At 35.4% G+C, this 23,703-nt stretch overlaps 1 protein-coding gene across 1 annotated transcript in view; it reads left to right on the forward strand.

Annotated features, from left to right (window-relative positions):
• The window catches only part of LOC150094720 (EF-hand domain-containing protein 1-like), a 43,239-nt gene extending 19,772 nt beyond the window's left edge, over positions 1–23,467 (forward strand). Inside the window, exons 5-12 of the mRNA XM_090411651.1 lie at positions 1,447–1,671; positions 2,558–2,678; positions 8,340–8,560; positions 10,167–10,307; positions 13,169–13,460; positions 20,113–20,176; positions 20,354–20,534; positions 23,208–23,467. Of these exons, the coding sequence (XP_090267777.1) occupies positions 1,447–1,671; positions 2,558–2,678; positions 8,340–8,560; positions 10,167–10,307; positions 13,169–13,460; positions 20,113–20,176; positions 20,354–20,534; positions 23,208–23,279 (1,317 nt within the window). The 3' untranslated portion in view covers positions 23,280–23,467. The remainder of the gene's footprint in view (positions 1–1,446; positions 1,672–2,557; positions 2,679–8,339; positions 8,561–10,166; positions 10,308–13,168; positions 13,461–20,112; positions 20,177–20,353; positions 20,535–23,207) is intronic.
• The last annotated feature ends 236 nt before the right edge of the window (positions 23,468–23,703 follow it).

Consider the following 23,703-nt stretch of genomic DNA (forward strand, 5'->3'; position numbering starts at 1 on the left):
TTAACCGCTGTAACTACAGCACTTCAATGTAATAAATAATTCTTTTTTTCCCCATTTCTTTCTGTTGATCTCGGTTGAGATGTAATGTCTCTGCTTGCATCCTTGAAGCTTTTTAATTAGCTTATCTGAGGGAAAAAAAATAATAAAGCAAATACAGGCGATTCCCGACTTTATGAGTTAATCAGTTGATTAACTCATAAAGTCGGGAACCGCCATTATTATGAACATTACTATGATCAAATTTCAATCAGTTGAAATTTGATCATAGTAATGTTTTACATGGAAGATGAATTTCATCGTCCTGTACAAGACTGCCCCATTTTTTGAAGGCATGAAGTAGCTTGAAAATTTTCTATCTTTAGTCTGTAGGACAAGAATCTAGTACGCTCAAAATTTAAATCTTGTGACTCGAAAATCTCAACTGCTTTTTCAATGAGTTGAAAAACTTCGTCAAGCACTCCAGACGGTGAAGGAACGAACAAAAATTTCGGCTGTTAAATCTTCTTTCTTTCTCAGCTCCTTCACATTTTGCCATTTCAAAATTTCTGAAACTCTCCATTGGGTGCTCGAAGCAAATCATTTACATCAGTTGTAGAAAACTCAAGCTACAATTGGTTAGTAATATTTACGTTTCTTCTGTTTCATTTTTTACGATCTCTGCTGGTTCTTGAAATCCTTCAAAATTATCAATCAACTGAGCGCAGTAGTAGTTTATTGCATAGCTACGCGTGTGGTTTGAAATGCCGTATATATATATATACAGTATATATATATATATATATATGAATGTTTAGCATCTATTTATTGCAATTGATATTTATATTTTCGAATTTTCGATTTTGTTGATACTTAATACTTGATAAAGTACTCATAAATCCGGGATAAAGCGAGAATTACCTGTTTATGAAAATTTTCACAGATTGTATATTTGAATTAATCCATTACTAAACAACTCGTGCTGTATGTAATTAAACGCTCTATGCGCTATTATTAGCGAAAGTTCTTCAGGAGTTCATAGTACAAACGTTCCTACTTTTATTCATCTTGTGAAAAGTTTCAATAATAAGAATGAAACATTTTAAAGTTCTTTCCTCATAACTGATTCATCATCATCAGTGGTTCTAACAAGCACTTAAGCGTCAACGACCTAACAAGTATCCTTAGATTTCTTAACCGTATTTCGAGGATAAGGTAGTTAGCCTTATACCTATAAGTATCCTTTTGTCTGCAAATTATATGTGCTATACTGGCCGGCTTGCCTGGTTGCGGGACGAAAAACCCGAGTTTCCCGGAGGAAAAACCCTTTCACCTCCGTGTGAAACCGACTAACTCACCTCCAGTTGACATTAACTGCTTGATGATATTTTTATTATCACTTATTATTCTGATTATTAATAACTCTTTTCATCGTTACTGTGTAATAAATTCTTGTTATTTTTCCATCAGGAATTTCTAATATGTAGTGGAATAGAAGTAAATGCACCAGAGAGTATGCCTGTAGATCCTTACACAGAAAAGAGACAGCCAATACCTCCAAAGTATGAGTATGAAAATGTGCAGGACGATAAACTCTACAAATTTTTGAATTTTGACAGGAAAGTATTGAGATATTTTGCTATGTGGGATGACACCATAAATATGCCAAGTGAAATGCGTCCAGTTGTTATACTGGTAAGTAAATTTAGATAGTATCCGGCTATCTGTCTGAGTACTGTCTTTTCTCCTTGTTTCATTTACTGAGTTATTTTTGCTGTTCAAAGAATTATATCACGATCTCTCTCTCTCTCTCTCTCTCTCTCTCTCTCTCTCTCTCTCTCTCTCCATCCCTCCCTCTAACCCAAGGGAGTAGGCGGCATTCTTTTATCTGTACTTTTATTTTATCTGTGTTCTTTCTTTTATACGTTTTGAAATCGAAAGGCATCCAATATTTAAAAAAGTTAGCGATAAAATAATTCTATCTCTCTCTCTCTCTCTCTCTCTCTCTTGCCATCACTAAGATATGAGTGCATTCCCCTGCCATACAATGCACTCGTGAGACGATGCTTATTTGTGAGCAATCGTATATATTCGACTATTACCGTATTCTACTGTTACCTAGCAGTAGCTTTGTTACCAGTGACTATACACTTCAGGGAAACTGTCACATTCCTCACGATATTGATTCAAGGAAGTTATAGATATGTAAACGATTTTGCCCATGATCGTTGTGAGTTGTTAAGGAATACGTTTTGCTCATATTTTATGGGAGACTGTTGTAGATAAATGCGTAGGTAGAATTGTTTTGTCTGCAGTTCGTTTGGCACTTTATTGTTAGTCACCCTGCAGTTTTCGAGAAAAAAACGCACAGTCTTTTCTAACCTCTCATCAGTCCTTGATTTGGATTGACGCCATAATCGATTTTCACCCTAACATTTGTTTGGTCGTTTATTTTGAGCACTTAAATATTATGGATAATTTTTGACTATCCTCTTGTATGTGTCACGCGTGCGTTTCTTAATTTCGTAATTTTTGAAGATTTGAAGGATGATTTTAATTACATTTTATTCACATTTTCTAGTATTATCTATCAGATGATACCCTACAAATAACCGAAGTTCAAGTACCGAACAGCGGAAGAGATCCTTATCCAGCACTAGTAAACAGACAGAAAATACCCATTAACAGAAACGACGTTCCAAGTAAGTGTTTATATTATAGTGAATTTTATAATCACATCAAGTATATTTATGCATTGCTGCTTTCTGGATGATTCTGTGACGTACAACGCACGTCTCCATCTTGGAAAGAACTGGATTCAAATCAAATGATGGGCGTAAGGAAGTTTCCAGAATTTGAAGATAGGAGACTTAATCGTCTCAGTCAGAGACGGCAAAGATTTTTCATCTGGAAACTCCAATTTTTCTTCTTCTCCAGATATCTGGCCAGTATGTAAAGTCAGTCGTCAAACTCACTTTAAAAGAATGGAAGTTTGACTTAGCATATTAGAATAGTGGATGAAAAATATGATCTTTGTATACAAAAGAGTAGACTTCAATTTATACAACAGTTGGGGAAAAAAGTAATGGAAAGAAAGTTGTAAATCGCAGACCATCTAAGACGTGATAGGGTTTTGATAAGTCATGGCACAGCTGCACTTGCGACTGCGCAAAGTACAACATTTAGATAGCGAATACTCAGTGATCACCAATATATTCACGAATCTTATTATTATTATTATTATTATTATTATTGTTCCGGGAAACTCCAAGGAGTCGACAGACTCATCGAGGGAGGCCCTAACATCATGTCAAGAACAACTATTCAACATTCACACAGTATCTATCATACCTTGCCTTGAACTCATTCACGGTCGTAGCACCCACAACAGACTCTGGAAGCTTATTCCACTCATTTACCACTCTCCAAGTAAAGAACCTAGCTCTAACGCCCTTGTCAACCACGCTCTTGCCCAGCTTCCATGCATGGCCCCTAGTCCTCCCACCACCAGTCATATTTTCAAAAATATCTTCTGGATCAATCTTATAAAAACCCTTCAGTAATTTGAATGTCTCAATCATATCACCCCTCCTTCGCCTATCGTCCAATTTCTGCAATCCACAAATCTTCAACCTATTCTCACAAGGTTCATTCCACAGACCTGCTATCATCTTGGTCACTCGTCTCTGGACCCTCTCCACTTCCTCCCCATCACGAAGAAACCCTGGTGCCCATAGCTGGGCACAGAAGTCCAGATGGGGTCTTATCAAGGCTCGATACAGAGGAACAACAACTTGTTCGTCTCTGCATGTTAAAGTATTTTTCAGAAGCCAAGTGATTTGGTGAGCTGTTTTAGTTACTTTTGCAATGTTCCCCCTAAACTTCAACTCCCTATCCACCAACACTCCCAAATCCCTGTCCTCATCAATCTCCTGGAGTATGGTTCCACCAATGCGATATACTGCTGCTATTCTTTTCACCCCAAAGTGCATAACCTTACACTTTGCCACATTAAATTGACATCCATTTATCCTAGCCCAGTTCTCCAAACTATCCAAATCATCCTGTAAAATTTTGACATCCTGTGTACTCATAATTTCTCTACCCAACTTTGCATCATCAGCAAACAAGTGAACACTTCCTCTCAGATCCTTTCCAATATCATTGATGAACAAATTGAAAAGCAGTGGTCCAAGAACAGAGCCCTGTGGCACTCCACTAGTCACAAGACGTCTTTTAGACTCCACTCCTGAATAAATCACTCTTTGATATCTCTCCTTCAACCACCCTCTTATCCATCTCACCAACCCTATATCTATACCCATCTGCTACAGTTTACTGATTAGGGTTCCATGTGGTATCCTATCAAAGGCCTTGGCAAGGTCCAGTAGTATCACTGTAAACCCATTACCCCTATCCAGTTCAGCCGTCACTGTGTTATAAAACGTGAGCAAGTTACTGAGACATGATCTACCCTTCACAAAACCATGTTGTCCCCCATACAATATCCCATTTTCATCTATCCAATCCTGTATTCTTTTCTTGACTAATTTCTCTAAGACCTTGACAATGATTCCTGATATGCTAATCGGTCGGTAATTTACAACAGCAGTCTTGGAACCACCTTTATGCAGTGGAACTATTTTCCCCTCTTTCCACCCGCTCGGGACTAACCCAGACCTGAGACTAAAATTAAACAAAATGGTCAAGGGTACTGACAATTCTTTAGCTGCTTCTCGTACAACACGAGCTGGTATACCATCCAATCCCACAGATGTATTGACATTGAGGTTATGCAATAGACTACTCACCTCCACTTCATTAACCACAATTCCCATATAATCTACTGGTTTATTCGTTTCTGCAATGTCACCACCTGGATGATATACTTTTGCAAAGTGCTCACTCAGTAACTCAACTATCTCAACTGATTCAGTTACCTCCCTACCATCGGCATTCTTTAAAATCAATCTGCCATGTACATTTTTCCTTTTACTTGCTACATATCTAAAAAACTGTTTAGGATTCTCTTTAGCCTGCATTGCCAATGCTTTTTCGTAATCCTTTTTTGCTTTTCTTACCACACTCGTCACCCTTCTGGCATGCGCTTTATACCGTTCATGTGCCTGCTGGTCACCCTTCTCCTTAAATTCCCTCCATAGTTGTTTCTTTTTTTGCAACTCAAGCTTAATGGTGTTATTCATCCATTTAACCCCTACTTGATTTATTATTCGGACTCTAGGTATACAGTCAGCCATTGCTTCATGCAAGCACTTCTTAACTACCTCCCATGCACTATCAACTTCTAGTCCTTGCAGTTGTACATGCCATGGCACTGAACCAATCAAACTCCTAAGCTTGTCATACTTTCCAGCCCGATAATTCCACATGTACCCTGTCTTAATTGAAAATTCTACACCTTTAGCCACCTCCCAAGTTAAGACCCTATGATCACTCTCACCGATTGGTGGCAATGTGGTCATATTTCTTACAGCCAAATCCTCAGATGTAATTACCAGGTCAATCACTCTCTGACCCCTAGTATTTTCCATAACATGCTGTCGCAGATAGTTATTCCTTAATAACCGCATAAAATCCAGTTCCTTCCTCCCGTATGTCCTCTCCTCACTCCCATCAATGCGACCATAGTTGAAATCTCCCATAATAATCACTCTCCTTCCACCCATTTCTTCTATTTGCTTGTGCATACTGTCACCACCATCTTTTCCATCACCTGGTCTATAGCAGCACCCAATTGTATATTTAGTTCTGCTAGCCACAATCTCACACCAAATGGCCTCAAATGTGCTCTTTTCTCTATCCTGCAATTCAACTTCTATTCTCCTTGGCTGGAGCTCATCAGCTATCATCAACAATACTCCTCCCCCCATTTTATTCTCTCTGTCATTCCTGAACACACTATACCCATCACATTCAATCCCACTAGTTATATCATCTACAGTCAGCCATGTTTCACTAATACCTATAACCTGTGGTCTGGAAGTGCCAACCATGGCCAAAAACTCTTCCTTCTTGTTCCTAATACTCCTAGTATTAGTGTACATGAATTTAAGACCCCCATTAGCCCCAACCCTACCTTGATGCCTTATATTAACTATCCCACTCAGATTTGTTGTCCTTATTTGCTCTGGCATATTATATTCATTCTTACATTCAACTGCCTCCATAAGGACTGTATCTCTACTCCCCCCCCCCCTTAACAAATCTAGTTTCCCTGAATTTGCACATCCACTACATTCAGCAACACTTTCTCAAGTCTTCTTACACCGTAACCATTCAAATGCAAGCCATCCATTTTATATAAATCCTTTCTCCCATCAAACTCACTCCACACATCCACAAATTCCACACCACTCGTCATACATAACCCACGCATAAAGTCATTTGCAATTATAGCCCTCCTTTTAAACATTTCACTGTCATACCGTGGCAAAAGACTAATCATTCTAACTCTCTCACTCTTTTCTTTTGCTACCTCAAACAATTCATTCAGGTCTTCTATCATTTCCATTTTATCTCCTTTCAAATCATTCGTACCTGCCACAACAATCATTTCTTTCACCCTTTCCTTTTGCTCTCTAATAGACTCAGTTACGTCCTTTATGGTCGCACCAGGTTGGTACGATTTTGTCAAATCCTCAACTAACACACCTCGTACTAACGAATCTCCATACAGCACTCTATCCTTCATTTTGTTCATGTTCACATTCATACGTCTATTTTTCCTGTCATACCTTTAATTATTGGTTGGTTCATTCAGTCTACTTTTGTTCATGCACTCTAGCTGCTGTTTTGCGCTTTCTATCGCACTATTCAACAACGCGATCTCACTCAATGCATCTATCTCATCTTTTTTGTTCTCTGAGAAACCATTTATACTATCATTCACACTTTCTACATTCACACTCTCACAATTTTCATGTACAACCTTGCCGTTTCTTGTCATATCGCTATTTCCTTCATTCTGAAGGTTGACAAAAATATCACACTCACGATCCGAAATACACTTCAATTCCTCATTCTCCCTACATTTTCTACACACATTCAATCCTTTATTATCATCTAACCACACTCCGACCGCACTCCGCAAAGCGTACATTTCAGAGCTAGTACACTGACTCATTTCTTTTATGCTACCGTTCTTTGATAACGATGGCGAACCTTCATTACTGGCCGCCATTTTCCTTCGCACAGGTGCCATACTTATTTACAACGTGTTTTGTCAAATTATACGTTATAACACACCAAAAATAGACGCACTAAAATACGCAAGGCAAACAAAACAAAACTACACAATATTAAGTAATTTGTATCGATAACTGAAAATGATACTTATCTTATCTGGAGCTTGCACGAACACTACACATTACGAATTCATCTAGCGGCGACTTCCCGACATAGATTATGTTATAAAACACTTTAGTACACTAACCACGCTAATAAAGCTCCAATAATATACCTAAATTACACACTTAAGTCCATTAAATTGAATCCAAAACATCAATAAATCAACAAAAAACACAAATCTCTCAGGAGCTCTCTGATAGCACGTCCGTTCACCAGCTAGCCTCGACACCCCCACAAATTCCACATGAAGTATCAAAAAAAAAACACGGCAGTGGTGGGATTCGAACAGCCTCAATGAGACTGGTGCCTAAAACCAGCGCCTTAGACCGCTCGGCCACACTACCTACTAATCCTATGTTTCATCATTGCGTAAGAAGAGTCTATTTCTCTTTTTATGCAGTGTTGCATATACAAACTAAAACGGCATAGCAATAGGTGATATCATCAAATGACTCCACTACCTAAAAATACTCCTGAACAGACAAAGCAACGTTTTTTTTACCTTGTTATTTACCTTTCCTTGTTATGCAATTCTAGATGCTCCTTGAACTATGATGATTACCCTTTCTCGGCTCCATATGCTGAAGAATCTAATATGCTGCATCATAAATGAAGATGCAGTGATTTCTTGAATATTTTTTATTCATTGTTTTACGTCACAGCGCTGGTAGCCAATGGCAAGGTTTGTTAAATTACATCTGAACCCGTGGAACCTACTTGCTTGAATGAGTCCCCTGTGATCTTCACTAAAATGAAAAAAAAAAAAAAAAAATCATTTTCAGCACAAAAGATAAGTGATCTAGCTCCTTTTCAAGAATACCAGTTACCAGTATGGGAAAAAGCTATTCTCCAATAAGACCGTTGATTCGAGTAGAGGAACGTTAACTGTAATATTTAGTTTATGTAATATTATGTTTAGTGATAAGTTCGGAATTACTTCATTATTTAAATTAAAAATAAAGCATTTAATTTGCATCGTTTTCATTTTATTTTAGAAACTTTTGCACGAGCAGTTTTCGAAACCACCGAAGAAGATACCAAAGAATGGTTCACACCCGCTGATTTCGGCATTGGAAAAACAGTTGTCATTTATGGAAAGAAATTCCTAATATACGACTGTGATGATTTTACTAAATATTACTATAAAACGAAGTTTGGGGTTAAGGATTTCGTTCCGGTGGATATGAGTGAGCTCCCACCACCAGTGTATCCAATGGTATGTATCTAAACCAATGGCTTTGCAATACAGTCACGCACGACAAATAGGCGTATTACTCCGCTTAGTACTTCTATGTTTTATATTTTAATGGTATCATTTTGATAAATAAAAACTTATTATTATTATTATTGGAAGTCAAGTATGAACGTAAGGGTTTCCTCAAATGATGCCATGCGTTTTACCCCCATACTATGTTACCTATCACTTTAAAAACAAAATAAATAAAATAAACATTATGCTTTTTTGTATCCCCAAAGTGTGTAGATATCACTGAGCCCAAACTTTGGAAATCGTTGATTGGCAGCCCATTTCCACGTTCATCACCGCCCGAAGACTAGTGCGATATCTCACTAGCGTGCAAGAATCCGAGAGATAACAGCTACCATGTCATGTTACTTATTCTATCTGATATTATTGCATGAATATCATGTGATTTTTATTATGAATTTTTCCAAGTTGCGGTACTAAAAATCCTGAGTTTCCTATAGAAAAATCTATACTTATCCTACGTTAAAATTCGACTAACTCAGGAACTGTCTGAAAAAAATAGCCTAGAAAAAAAAAAATTCTATACAGTGTCTTAGAACTGAATGTGCCTGTCTGGCGTTGTGGTTTATTATCAGAAAGATATTCAAGCAATTTTTTTTTTGCCTTAAATTTTTTCCCCCTTAAACTAGTCCACCCGGCCTTGTTGGTCGAGTGGTTACCATATCCACTCTCCAGCCAAAAGGCTGCGGGTTCGAATCCCGCCGTGGGCATGGATGTTTGTGATTTTCTGTGAAAATAATAGTGGTGGTGGTCGGCGGTAGATTGCGTTGGTATAGACGATGAAAGCAGTTGCTGGAGGTAGTGGAGACGGAGAGTTATGGTGTAGGTGCCCTCACTCGATGAGTCTTTGGACTCCCTGGAAGTGTTATATGATAATAAAAAAAATGTCTCGACAAATTTATCTTTAGAATTTATGCAACATCGAGAATTAAATCGACAACAGCATTCTGTTTGTAGATCATGTGATTTGTCATCATATTTCTCAAAGTCATTCTCATACTCCCACCTCCATCCCCTTCCTAGAAAGCTGCGAAGCCTCTCCGACTTGTTTCCGTAACTCAGAAGTAATCATCCATTACCAATAGACCCTCAAAACGTAGTGCAATGCCTGTAACTGCTTATTGTGTGTGTGTGGGGGGGGGATGTCTTACAGTGTAATAAAGTATATATATAAAAGCAATTTCTTCATGTGCAGTAATTTATCAGAACATTTACAAACAGTATTTCACTTATATTCTTCTACATTCTTCTACCTTACAATGCAATTTGCATTTCTAAACAATACATCCTTCCTGGATAAGTAATGACCGAACTTTGCAGGTTGAAAAATATTTGTTATCCATTAACGATTAATATTTAAAGTATAAATATCACGACACTTCGGTCGGAAAATACTAGTGGTATTTTCAAACCAGGTACATTTTTATGTAAATCAGTAGTAATTTTTGCTACTGACTTACCATAAAAAAAGCTATTTCAGTATTAATTTTTAATAAAACTATTTCTGGAAATACTATGCGATACACACACTAACAAATAATATATTTATTTATAGCCCATTGCTCCTCATAATGGCCTTGGCAGTTGGGAAGATTCCATGCAGAACTGCTTTTCTATCATTCCAAAGCCACCCAAAAAAGATGTTATAAAATGGCTCCAGTTTGGTGAGACCTTCTTAAGATATGAAGCTTATATGGTAAGTGAAACTAGATTACTTCACTAAATAAATAGGTAATTTAAATATATGTTTAGAGTATAAATAAATATGATAATTTAAATGCGCATATATAGTAAACAGTTTACTTCTGATGTCTTTGTTTTCTTTCTTTCTTTCTTTTTTGTTTTTTTAAATTCATTTTGATTACTCCGTTGCTAGTGTACGAGCAATATGTTCTGTCTCAAATCGACTACTTGACAGTAGTCGATTTGAGAAATCAGCCCTAAGCAGTAATAGAAACTTAATGTTTAAACAGAATAACTCGGTATTTGGGCAAAAGTTTAATATTCCAGTTAAACAAGAGGCTAAACCATCTAAGCTGGCTATCAAATCTGCCGTTTTCAATATTATTATTATTATTATTATATAAGGTGCCTCCATGGTGTCAAAAGACTCATCGCGGGAGACCCCCAACATTGACATACTAACCATTATTCACATAATACCTGTCATACTTCCCCTTAAACTCATTCACAGATGAAGCATTCACAACCACCTCTGGCAACGCATTCCACCCATTTACAACCCTCCAAGCAAAAAATCTAGTCCTAACACCCTTGTTAACCACACTCTTACACAATTTCCAGGGATGATCCCTCGTTCTCTCCCTTCCTACACTGGTCCTAAAAAGTTATTAGTATCAATCCTATAAAACCCTTTTAATAATTTATATGCCTCTATCATATCTCCTGTATATTCCACTTGTGCTGAAGACAATTTTTTGTCTACTCGAAATTTAAATATGAATTTAGATATATCTTACATTTTATCACAATGAAATGCAAACAATGTATTTTATCATAATGAAAGAAAGCATGCATATTAAAACGAACAGTAATCAGTTTCTGTAATACTATTGGGCGGAAGAAAGTCAATGTCAATATGCAGTTACTTAGAAAATATGAGAAACGAAACAAAAATAACCTTTGCTTCTCACACTCTTTCTTTTTTTTTTTTTTAGTATGATGTATGTGTTGGAGCATTGCCAAGTCACCTGAGTGAAACAAAAACGAGCTATCCAGGCTTCCAGATCTTGTCAGGAATCCAAGAAGTTTAGAGTTACTACAGATTCAATCTTCATATTAAAAAAAAAAAAAAAATCTTACCAAGAAAATAGAGACACTGTGTGCTATTTCGGAAGAAGTTCTCCGAACAAATAGTTTGGGCTCGCTATGATCTTAACCGCCTGGCGCCTACTGGAAGTATAAGAGTAAGCCAATCTTGTTCTTGCCTATAATAAGCAGTGCGCCGAATGGGCGTCGAATACTTTTGACCAGCTGGCCTCTTTTTAGTCAGCAGTTTTAAATTAAGGACAATAAAACATGATCAAGACTCTTGGATTACACCGTTATTGAACTGCATGGCAAGACATCGGTAGAAGAAAAACCAATATAGTGAATTCCGTTATATCCAATATATTATATCGGTCTTTATATTTTATGTAAAGAAAGTCAAGGCCTAGAGAAAGTTTTATTAGTCGTCGATTAATAAAACTTTCTCTAGGCCTTTACTTTCTTCGTTTTTTTTTAAGCTGGCTCTCAAGTTAGTCGATTTTTTTTTTTTCATTTTCTTTATCCCCGCCCCCATCCCGCCCCGGAAACTCAGTTTTTACGCCTCTCAACCCAAAAAATTCGAGCCAGAACTCACACTATTTCACATAGTAATAAGTTAGGAACATGCGATATCGGCGTTGTTTACGGTACTTTTTTCACCTGTAAGTTGATCAATTGTTGGTTAAAAATGGACTTAACTACCCGATGATGACGAAAGATGGAGTTAAGACTAAAAATGTTTCTTCTACTTCTTTTAGGGAACGAAAAGGTGTTAGAAGTTAGTTATTAAATTTATAATGCTTTATTTTAATATTTTATGGAGAGAGAGTTTACTTCTTTATCAAATGTATATTCCAAATTTTTGTTTGATTATCAGTTATACCGGTTTAGAATAAGAATTTGCTTATACCCAATTTTTAAATCGTCATCCCAATTAGATCTGAAACTTAGACTTGAAATATTCGTGGTAATTTTAACTGTAATCAATGTTGTAATCAAATTAAGGTATTATTAATGGGCAATACAGCAATGTTCGTCTGACAAAGCACACTTATACTGTATATACTGTATATACAGAAGGTCATCGCTCCCATGCTCATTCATATGTTAACACATCGTGTTAGACCAAACAAATATATTCATAGATCGTATAAGAACAAATATATTCATGAACATGAATCGTATTAGAACAACAAATGAGAACATTTCAAAAATTTTGTTTTTTTGTTTTGTTTTGAAAACGAGGATTTTTTTTTTTTTTTGTTATATATAATGTATTCGTACACCAAATTCTTCCCTCTTATCACACTGTCGCACTATCACAACTTTCTCAAGAGCCTACGTTACGTATGGATGATATGTATTTTTTATAGAAAAGCTTGGAATATAACAAAAAGTGGAGATTTGTTCTACAAACCGAAGATAAATTTCTAACAGAAGGTAATGTGTCCTCCATAATTATCTATCCTACCTAAGAAAAGATGAATATTCATGAATATTCATTACCTCAAGAATTTTAAAGCGTAGTGAAAACCTGGCAAATAATCATAATGCATTCTCACTAAAGACAGTCTCTTCAATGACGTTACCATTAAACTATACAGTGTTCTGTAATTCATTTTAAAGGAACAATATCTTGAAAATTACCCATACTCGTGTTCATAAAGGTTTAACTGAATGGTTCAATAAGTTTAAAATAAATTAAACGATATCTTCATAATTTCTTTGATTCATATTTAAATTTTTTCAATGTTATGTTTAAATTTTTTTTTTTAAATCAAATTTTAGGATTCTGTATGGCCATTAGACAAAGGGCGGCTTTTCATCATTACTTATTTCCCCGGAGATGATACAATGTTAATATTTGAACCTCCTGTTCCTAATTCGGGTATGGCTGCAGGTGTATTCATGAAACGAAGTCGACTAAGAAAAAAAGTACCTGGAGACGAACCTGTTTATTACCAGCCTCAAGACCTCTATATCGGAGCAAGGATCGAAGCATCTGGACGTCGATTTATCATTACTAATGCAGATAAATATGTTCTTCGATTTATGGAACATCATCCTGAATTGTGGCCGGGTAGGTGTACTCAATCGTGTTATCTGTGCTAATCTAATAAGATATTAATTTAATTGAAATATTTATATCCGAAAAATTATACGCAAATATTTAATAATGTTTTGAAGTCCTCAATTACACACAAAATGTGTGGGACAGAAATCTCTCAAAGAAGGGGGGCCCAAAAGTCTATGATCTATAATCTATAATACATATTATCAGAGATTATATGATTATGGTAGACTGAAATGGTGTATACTGATTCGCCCGCAATCGATGTTCCTATGGTGTTCACGTTGAAATCAGAACTATTTACAGACCAGACAAGCTTTTCCACAACATTTTCGTTAAAAATGCAAGTAATGCTGAAACATGTTCATGTTTCAGCATTACTTGCAGTATAACATGATGTATTGTTGTGTTGATATAGAAATGGCTCTGTGTATAAAATTGCCGCAATGGCGAAAGCATAGCTTTATCCAGAAATGCAGCAGCCGTAAGCTTTCTTCCTGCAGACACTACAAAGATCTGAATATATACTAGAAGAACCAGCCACGGACCACCACCACCCTCACATCCACTCATCAAGTGGAAAAAAGGAACTAGGATGATGTTTTGCACCATCTTTTACAGAAACCAAGCCTTCCCAATTTTTTTTTTATGTGTCTTCGAATTCCTGCTTCATAGTTTCTACATCACACTGAGATATCTGTCAACCTTAGCTCCACTTTGTATTAGTTTCATATAACGTTTCTTAGCTAAGATGGCACCTTTATATTTCTATCGGTTGCTTATGTTGCTTACAGAGAATACCAGAGTGGTCTGAAAAGTTCTCTGCCTAACAATGAGAAAACGAATTTATACTTTCAAAATTATTTTTATTTTTCAACATAATCTCCCATAAGACTAACACATTTATTCCAGCGATGCTCCAGCGCCATTATTCCGTCCCTATAGTGGTTATCAGTAAGATCAGCAAAAAACCCTCTACAGCTGCAATCACCTCTTGATTCGAAGAAAAACGCTGACCAGCGAGAAAGAGTTTTAGTTTTGGGAAGAGACAGAAGTCAGAAGGAGCCAAATCTGAGGAATAGGGTGGATCTTCCAACAAATCACAGTGCAGATCCCTTAATTTTCCCATTGCCAAAACACATTTGTAGGCAGGTGCATTGTCCTAACGAAAAATGATTTTTTTTTCCAGCAAACCGGGTCTTTTCTCATGAATTTTTTCGTCTAGTCTGGTTAAAAGATCGGAATAATATTCCCTGGTTATTGTTTTATCCTTTTCAAGATAATTAATAAACAAAATGCCTTTAGCATCCCAAAACACCGATGCCATGACCTTTCCTGCTGATGGAACCGACTTTGTCTTCTTTGGCGCTGAACAACCGGCTTCTGTCCACTATTTTGACTGCTGTTTGGATTCTGGTGTGTAAGGGGGGGGGGAAATCCAAGTCTCATCCATAATAATAAATCGACACACAAAATCAGTTTTATTCTTGTTAAAACGCTCTAAGCACTCACTGTTCAGAGATTTTCATGCGAGTTCATTTTTGATCTTCTGTGAACAAGCGTGGCACCCAACTTGTGGGAAGCTTTTTCATTTGCAATTCTTCATGCAAAATATATCCTACACGTTCTTTTGAAATGCCTAAAGTCTCAGCAATTTCATGTACTTTGACTCGCCGGTCATCCAATACCATATCTTGCACTTGATCAATGATTTCTAGTGTTGTTACACTTTTTGGATGTCCTTCACGTGGATCACCTTCAAGACTGGTACGGCCACGTTTAAACTTGGCAGCCCATTTCTTAATCGTCGAAAACGAAGGAGAAGAGTGCCCATAAACTTTTATGAACTTCGAATGAATTTCTTTTGGCGTTAAAACTTCTTTTACAAAGAATTTTATAACCGTACGATACTCAATTTGATCCATTTCAAGGGATACGACAACATTTTTGCTTCAGACAGCTGTATATATATATATAAAAATATACCTAATAGAATGACTTGCAATTTCACATGGTTGCTTATGACAGATGTGCCAACTTATATAAAAAAAAATCTTGCTGATAGTGTTGCCATCTATGGTCAAGGCCGAGAACATTTCAGACCACCCTCGTAATAGAGTCGATATATTACCTTACATAGCAGTGGAGTTTAATGAATATACACGAATTTATTCGTACATATCAATATATTGTAGTATAATATAAAGGGTGCCCAATACTTATTTCAGTATAATTTATGAAACATTTCAAAATGACATCTCTATTTTTATTTTTAAATGTAATTTTACTTCAAAAGTGAAAGCGCATATTATTCTTTAATACAGAAGTAATCCGTGCACTTTTAACAATGCTTAACTATTTGTTATCAATTAAGGAAAACATCATATAAAAACACAAAACTTAAAAATCAAATATAAAATGCAGGCTTGATACACAGTACATCAGATAAGACTAAATACTAGCGCATTGCATATTGTGGGTTGTTGACATTTACGCTTTTAGATTGCATTTTAACCATATTCTTCATTCCGCAGTACTTCCAGTATGGACGACCAGATTGAGATTAAATTATATCATCATTACGACAAAACGATCTGTGGCTTCTTTCCACTGGAACTACCTCAAAGAATATGCATTCAAATTTTTGATCGTTGAAGAATGATGTCTTTCACTGACTCTACGAGACATGTCCAAAACATGAACCGATAAAGCTGATTCTCCTGTTAGCTCTTTATAGCTTATTTCATGTGAAACTCCAGTCTTATCTTCTTATAATTTCCATCTTATGGTTTGCCTTCTACCTTTTGCAATTATATCACCACTAGTTATTATGGTTAATTTCTTCTCATTTCCCTACTAATGACGCATTATCCTGGCTATGTATTTTCACCCACTTTCTTTAAATGAAGAAGAAGAATGGAGCATGCTGTTATCAGTTAACCATAGTTTAGTTGATAATGATTCACTTCATTCATCATCATCTTCTTCTTCTTCATTTGCCAGAGCTTGCAGTGCACAATAATTAGATGCTTCAAGAGCGTTTATAACCGAGGATTTAAACTCAAATCTCCTTGCTGTTCTCCAGTGGGGGCGAGGATAACCATGTGAACTGTCATATTATCAAAAAAAAACAAAAACATTTTCTTGTTTCTCGCAAAGATCTCATTTCATTTACCTTTACTCTCAATAATACTCACATCTACAAACGGTATCAGATTGTTCTGACACCTCTAGGCTTTACTGACAGAAACATATCTCAGCCACAGCTTCTTAATCCTTTTAAAAAATTAGGCCTGCATCTCTGCTCAAAACACAATTTCTTACCTCTTCAATTGCTAACAATGTACAAATCAAAATATGCTCATCCTTGCTTTACTAATTAGTGATGTTCACCTAAAACCTCCCTAAGAATGCTTAAGGAGAATTTTGGCCTTTTTGTTTCTGCCTTATGTTAGTTCTATAGGTGTTTTCATGCATATTGCTCTCATAAATTGGTCACCACCATTATTGCTGCTTTTCGTTCAGGGCGGTAAGAACATGCATATTTATTATCAACATTAAGCTAACTCTCACTCAAATGTGTTGGGTTCACTTCGATGTCATACCTCCAAAGTATCTGTGCAGTGTGTTGAGTGATTCCTATATGCAGTTCGCTTTCTACGAGTACTTTAGTTTTATTGTAACTATTGCATAAAGAATAATTTATGCCAATCCAACCAACGAAAAGCTTAACCTATAATACAGAATAATATCTTTGGTGAACTAAACTGAACTCTCTTCCAGAGAACAAAGTTGAATCAAACTTTTCAGGCCTGTGATGGTCTCTTTCCGGGCGACGAAAATGTCCTCCACCTAAAACACAAATATTCATTCCACCATGGAATTTGAATCCACAATCAAACGGGTACGCTAATCTCTCTGTCAAGAAGTGAAACAGTTAATCTTTCAGACATCGAGAATTTTGTACAGAACCGAGTTCAGTTCCGTGTTTTAGAATGGTTCGACATGTCCATCTTCTAACTCAGTAGGACAGGAATAGAGCGCAGTTGGTTTCCTGATTTTGATATAAGCATATCCAGTAAGGACGATCCGTCGTTATCCTCAACTTTGAAAAGTGTTTCATACAGAGGCAAGTATGTTGCTAATATGATGCACAATGGACTCCCACCCAAAACGTGTTGGGTTCTCTGATAATTAACATACCGTCAACATATTGAATGTATTTAGGTCTTAAGTGTTGTCGTACATCTGTTCAAGTCGTTCCGGTAACAAGTCAGCCAAAAAGATCCATTGGCTGTGTGTGGATGGGGGTGGGTGTGTGCGTGCGTGCGTGTTTGGGGAAGGGGTGGACTCATAATCAGATCAGAAACTTGTAAAGCCGTTATTTAAATATTATACTTTATTTGTAATCTGATCATACCATTTATAATTTTAGTTTTCAAGCAACAGAAGAAGAGCATTATTCATGTGCTAGGAATTTTTTGTTGTTGTTGTTGTTTTCCCCACCCATGAAAGGCTATAAACATATAGTACATCAGTACCTGAGTAAGCTTCGGATTATTTAAAATAATTAAATATATCAATTTTTTTATTATTTTATTTGTATTCTTTAAAATTATTTCTTACATATTCCGGAAATGGATTTTTTTCATACTACTTCAGGCCTCGAATAAGCTGGGAAGCAGTCTCACACCGGGAGCTGAAATTCCCGTCTCCCACCCAATAACAATCACAAGCATCTACGCCCAAGGCAGGATTCAAAGATTCGAACTTGGTGCCTACTGTTGGGAGAGTGGGCATATTACTACTCAGCCAACCGATCCTGTGATGTGATAAATAAATAAATATAAATGCTATAGTTTCGTTTAATAAAATAACTTATAAATAAGGCAAAATGGGGTGAGGTCCTAAACATGATGTATATACCTTTTATTCCAATACCATTGCTACTGCCCTGCAGTTTATAAAATTACTTCCTGTTAGTATGTATATTTTTTTCCTGTTAGTATGTATATCTTTTAACTCAACTAAACATGAGTAATTCTAAAATCGTAATTCCAAAGTAATTCCAAACTCTAGATTATTTCATTTGAATGTAACTTTTGGGTACTGTTATGAGTAGTGTTGTCTACAAAAGTTACAGTCGAATGTAACTCTTGTAGACAACACTACCCTTAATTTCTACCACTATTAATTTACCTCATAATTCTCTTTGACGGGAAAAATATGCAAAACTAGATTAATGCAATTATCATACATAGTACACTGATCTCTGAGGGCCTATTTCTTCATCCGTAATGGCTGCAACTCGGATAGCGCATTGAACAAAAATAATGATAAAAGCGAATGGTTTTACTTTAACTAATCTGAACATTATAAAAATTGTAATTAATAACATTCACACACACACACACACACACACACACACACACACACACACACACACACACACACACACACACACACACACACACACACACACACACACACACACACACACACACACACACACACACACACACACACACACACACACAATAGCAAGAGAGTATAAAATAAAGGGACAACAAGCATATTTTTATTGATGCATTGATTTTGTCCAACAGATCCTGTCTCCAAATCATCATATGAAGTTAGACATTTGTTGAACTCCTATTTTGTAAATGCATTCATAGTTTGCATCATTTTGTCCTTTAATGCCCATTGTTTCCCATGAAATCTCACATTTTTGTTCTTTCGAGACCTTTTTCCTTTTTGCAAAGAGTCGTCATCATTATCTGGAGCTCAGTCCGACAATTTTCTGAAAGTCTTATGACAAATTCATCATTGATGATATCCAAGCGTTCAAATTTTCTGTTACCACGCATACAATAAACAATGGCACGTAAATAGAACACATAGAATTTTAATACAATGATTTTTATTTCAATTATGTATTGCAATTTATCTGTGCTTCTCAGTTTTCTTAATATCTTCAGTCTTTTATTATTGTTTCTTTTACCTACAAAGATACCTGATGAAGGCCATAATAAGCCGAAACTAGTTGTATCATTAAAGTTTTCTAACTTATTCTCGGTTTTCTAGTCATTAAATATCTTTTTTTAAATGTATCACAGTAACCAATATAATATTAGATATTAGAATATAGATATTATATATATATATATATATATTTAAAAAATATATTTTTTCTTCTTTCTCTGCTTTCTCACTTTCCATATCTGCGGATCAATAATCTAGCCAGCACTGCTGTTCTCTAGTTATATCTATTAAAAAAATTCGACTTTATATTTACTTTTATTTCAGAAGTGCAGCCTAACATCCCGTTTTCTTAGTACTTGGACACCTTTTTTTTTTTACATATGATAGACTAATCCGATTAATGTGCTACTCTTTCTCATGCAAATCCAAACATATTGAAACATATCTCAGCATGCACGTCTATTTAGTTTCATAAAAGTCGCTCAGTAATATTAGTTTCATAAGTAGATATTTACCCTTTCATAACCTACCTCATGGGCAGTCCATATATATGCACCACATCGAATATTATGCTTTCTCACTCAATGTCTGTTAATGAATAATTTAGCTACCATTACTATTCCAGTTATAAAAAAATATTCGGCTTCAATTTATTTTTATTTAATCGTTTTTATTTCAGAAGATCAAATGGAAACGATGCGGAAGACTGTGGGAGAAAGTCCGAAAGTTCCTCAGGAGAAAGAGTAAGTTTTTTTTCTCATGAGTAGTTTTTTCGAATGAGTTTCATGATGAAACTCATTCGAAAAACATACTCTTACTTATTATTATTATTATTATTATTATTATTATTATTATTGAATAATGGAAGTAATGATTATCAGTTATGAATTTTTGCTTAAAACTTTCTTTTTCCCCATAAGTGAATCAGTAATTTCAAAGGAAAATGTGATGAAAGAAATAAGAAAACAGCTCCAAGAACGAAAAGGATACGATTTAAATGTTCTTAGGAGCATAGATTCTTCTGGTTTTGAAGACAGAAATAAAATTCGAGATATATTGCGGGATGAAGGTTTTCCAGTTGATGCTATGCTTACTGAACAGGTTTGTAGAAAGATTTTATTCATTGTTTGTTTGTTTGTTTCATTGTATCATGTTAGGTTAGTTACAATGGTATGACTATGTAAAATAAAATAGAGACATGAGAACAATCAAGCGTAAAACTACTCGTACTTTAAAAAACATTCACACTATTATAGTTTAAAATATTTGGACATATCATCATATGAAATGCCGAGTATTAAAATCATTCACTGGATGCATACAGGTAGCGATGGTTCTTAAAATCTCCCCCCCCCCTCCTATTTTCCCCCCAAGAAGATTACGACTCCATCACAATATTCATTATAGATTTGGTACTAAGCGAAACCTCAACATATATTTTGTAAATATAGGTAATAATTAGTATTTGTACTTATATCTTTTTTTATAATTAATCAAAACATTTAAAGAAATAAATTTACCAAAAATACGAAGAAAAAAGCAATTTTATACTAATATTTAATTTATCTAAGATTAATTGTTGAGAAGTCCTTTTGGTTTCTCTTGTTCTGATCACAACCTGGAAATATGATTTCTTGTATATTACTACTAGACACAAAACATAATTGTGCATCAATAATATTTCTTTGTCATACTGACATTTAGTCACTAGAAATCGATAGTCCTGACGTTTTAGTTGGCTTGATTGGCTGAATGGTTAACGTACCTGCTCTTTAGCTGTGAAGGTGCAGATTCGCATCCCGCCATGGTATTGATGTTTGTGATTGTACTATTAACGGTGTATAGAAAGGAAATAGACGATTTACCAGTTCTAGCAGAAGTCTTTACTACCAAAATCCCTATGAGGAACGGGAGTGAGTACTGCCTAAGTACATGACGTTTTATGTCAAGTTTTCTAGGACTAGTTAGAACCCGTTTATTCTTTTTAAATATCAGAGAACTTCTAACTTAAATTAAACATTTTTAATCAGTGTAATCCATAGAATGATTTTATATTTCACCCAAACTATTAGCAATGTTGACTAGAATTTTCAGATATGATTTCGCTATCTTTTCATTCGTATTCCTATACGTGATTCGGGCCTTTTCTTCATAAATTAACTAATTATATCCCAGAGATAAATTAAAATTAGCTTTTTTTTTTTTTATTCCATTCCTTTTAAACCCCACATTTTAAGACAAATATATTTTAATGTGAAGTCTGCCTAAAATGATTTTATTGTCAGTTAATACATTTTTATTACTATAAAAGTATTTTATTATGTTAGTTATTTGAAGCTATTCTTTTGATTGATATTATTTCGCACAACGTCATGACTAACTCTTTTATTTTTCTTCGAGAAAAATGGCAATTAATGCGTTTCCTCCAATCAACGAATGCTTCTTTTTCATTTTTATTTAGAAATCGTTTCTAAAAAAAAATACATTAATAAACTCTAATACGGAACAAATTTGGTGAAGCAGATGTGGAAGTAATGCTGTAACTGGCACCTCTTGAGTTTCTGACTTCGGTAACATGCCGCTGTCCTGGAACGTAGCGAAGTCAGCGGACCAAGCATGTGTCAAGAGACTAGTTCGGCATTACTTTCACATATACTTCGCAAACGTCGTGGCCGAAACATCAATATAAAATGATACACTGTCCACTTTGAATATTATTACTGTCATCGTAATAGTTTGTGGATTCTATAAGACCTTTGAACTTTGAACTACGTTAGGCAGATCTCTCGACTCACGTAATCCTAGGAAAGATCTACGAAATTCAGACTGGCAAATGTGGCGGCTATGGCAGCACCTGAACTTCGCTATCGTATTTGGAGAACCAATCTCGAACGATACCGAAAATAGTGCAGGCACGTTATTCTTCTGGAACTCGCTTGTTCCATCTACGAAGACGGTTACCATCTAATCCTCCACTAGCATTCCAGACATAACTGACTGTCCTTATAGCCTTAATTAACAATAATTCCAATCAACTTAGATGACTTTAGTGTCTGTATCTTCAACTGGCTTCCCTTAAGCTGGAAGAAATGCTAAAATATTTGTTCTAAGTAATGATGCCACATATTATCCATCTAACTACCAGAATGCCCAATAACTTTCATCATTTTCTCAAACATTCTTATTACTTAACCATTTCCCCCCTCTCTGTATACGGTAGACCTTCTAGGTTAGACCATAACTTTCTACTGATGTTCATGAAATGACCTTCAGCATCTTGGCCTCTGACAAGTCATATTAGGATGAGCGTGATTTTTTACTCATCTTTTCCACAGTCATATTACTGTGCTTCATTGTCTTGACCCAAATATTTGCTCTGGTAGTTAATGAAATAATTCTTACTGGAACGAAAGCTTCCTACATAATTTTCTAAAGCATAATAATCTGGTTTGACGCAGTAGAACCTTTACGTCAAACCTGATAATGCACCTTATTCAAAGCACTATCCATGAGCTGCCTTCCATCCTTTTGTAATTAGGTAGTCAGTTCCTCTTAGCAATTAGGAACAGCACCAAAATCATCGTATTTCTCGATACCGCTCAGTTGAGGGCAATTCGACTAATTCATAACTCCCTATTTCATACGTTTACTCCAAATGATATTTAAATTTCTAATGAGCATCGTTCGCTTCATTAATGAAAATGAATTTATAGAATATTCAGAAATTCTAAAACATTCATATTTTTATATTTATTATTATTTTTTTTTTTCCAGCTGTTGAATTACTGTACCACTGATGATGGAAAAATCGATCTCTCAGAATTCCGAAAATTATTACTTGATTGATAAGAAAAATAATTATATATAAATACATTCATTAGCAATTATCATTGTGAAGCTTGCTGCAACTGTGATTATTCTTAGACATAATTAGCTGAAAACAGTGATAGAACAAAGCAACAATATCAAGAGATTTCATCTATCGTCATAGATCTGGAATCAATCGCGCAATGAAGAGATTTAGTAAATTGTGATTTTTGGAAGTACTTTACAAGAAATATGCATATTGTTTTTGTGTTAAGACAGCTTGTTTTACAGTATGTCAAAAATATGTAAAATAATCTAAATTTTAAATGTACTGTAACTGAGGTTAAATAAATAGGCTATTTTCATACAGCCTCTTAGTGCATGCCAAAGTAGATGCATGCACTAATTTGTCATGCATCTACTTTGCATGAAAAAGTAGACATCAACTTGCTAAAACAATCAT

This window comes from Typopeltis vanoorti, chromosome 21 (genome assembly GCF_054136105.1).
Source record: "Typopeltis vanoorti isolate ZY-2024b chromosome 21, IOZ_Tvanoo_1.0, whole genome shotgun sequence".
NCBI classification, from domain to species: domain Eukaryota; kingdom Metazoa; phylum Arthropoda; class Arachnida; order Uropygi; family Thelyphonidae; genus Typopeltis; species Typopeltis vanoorti.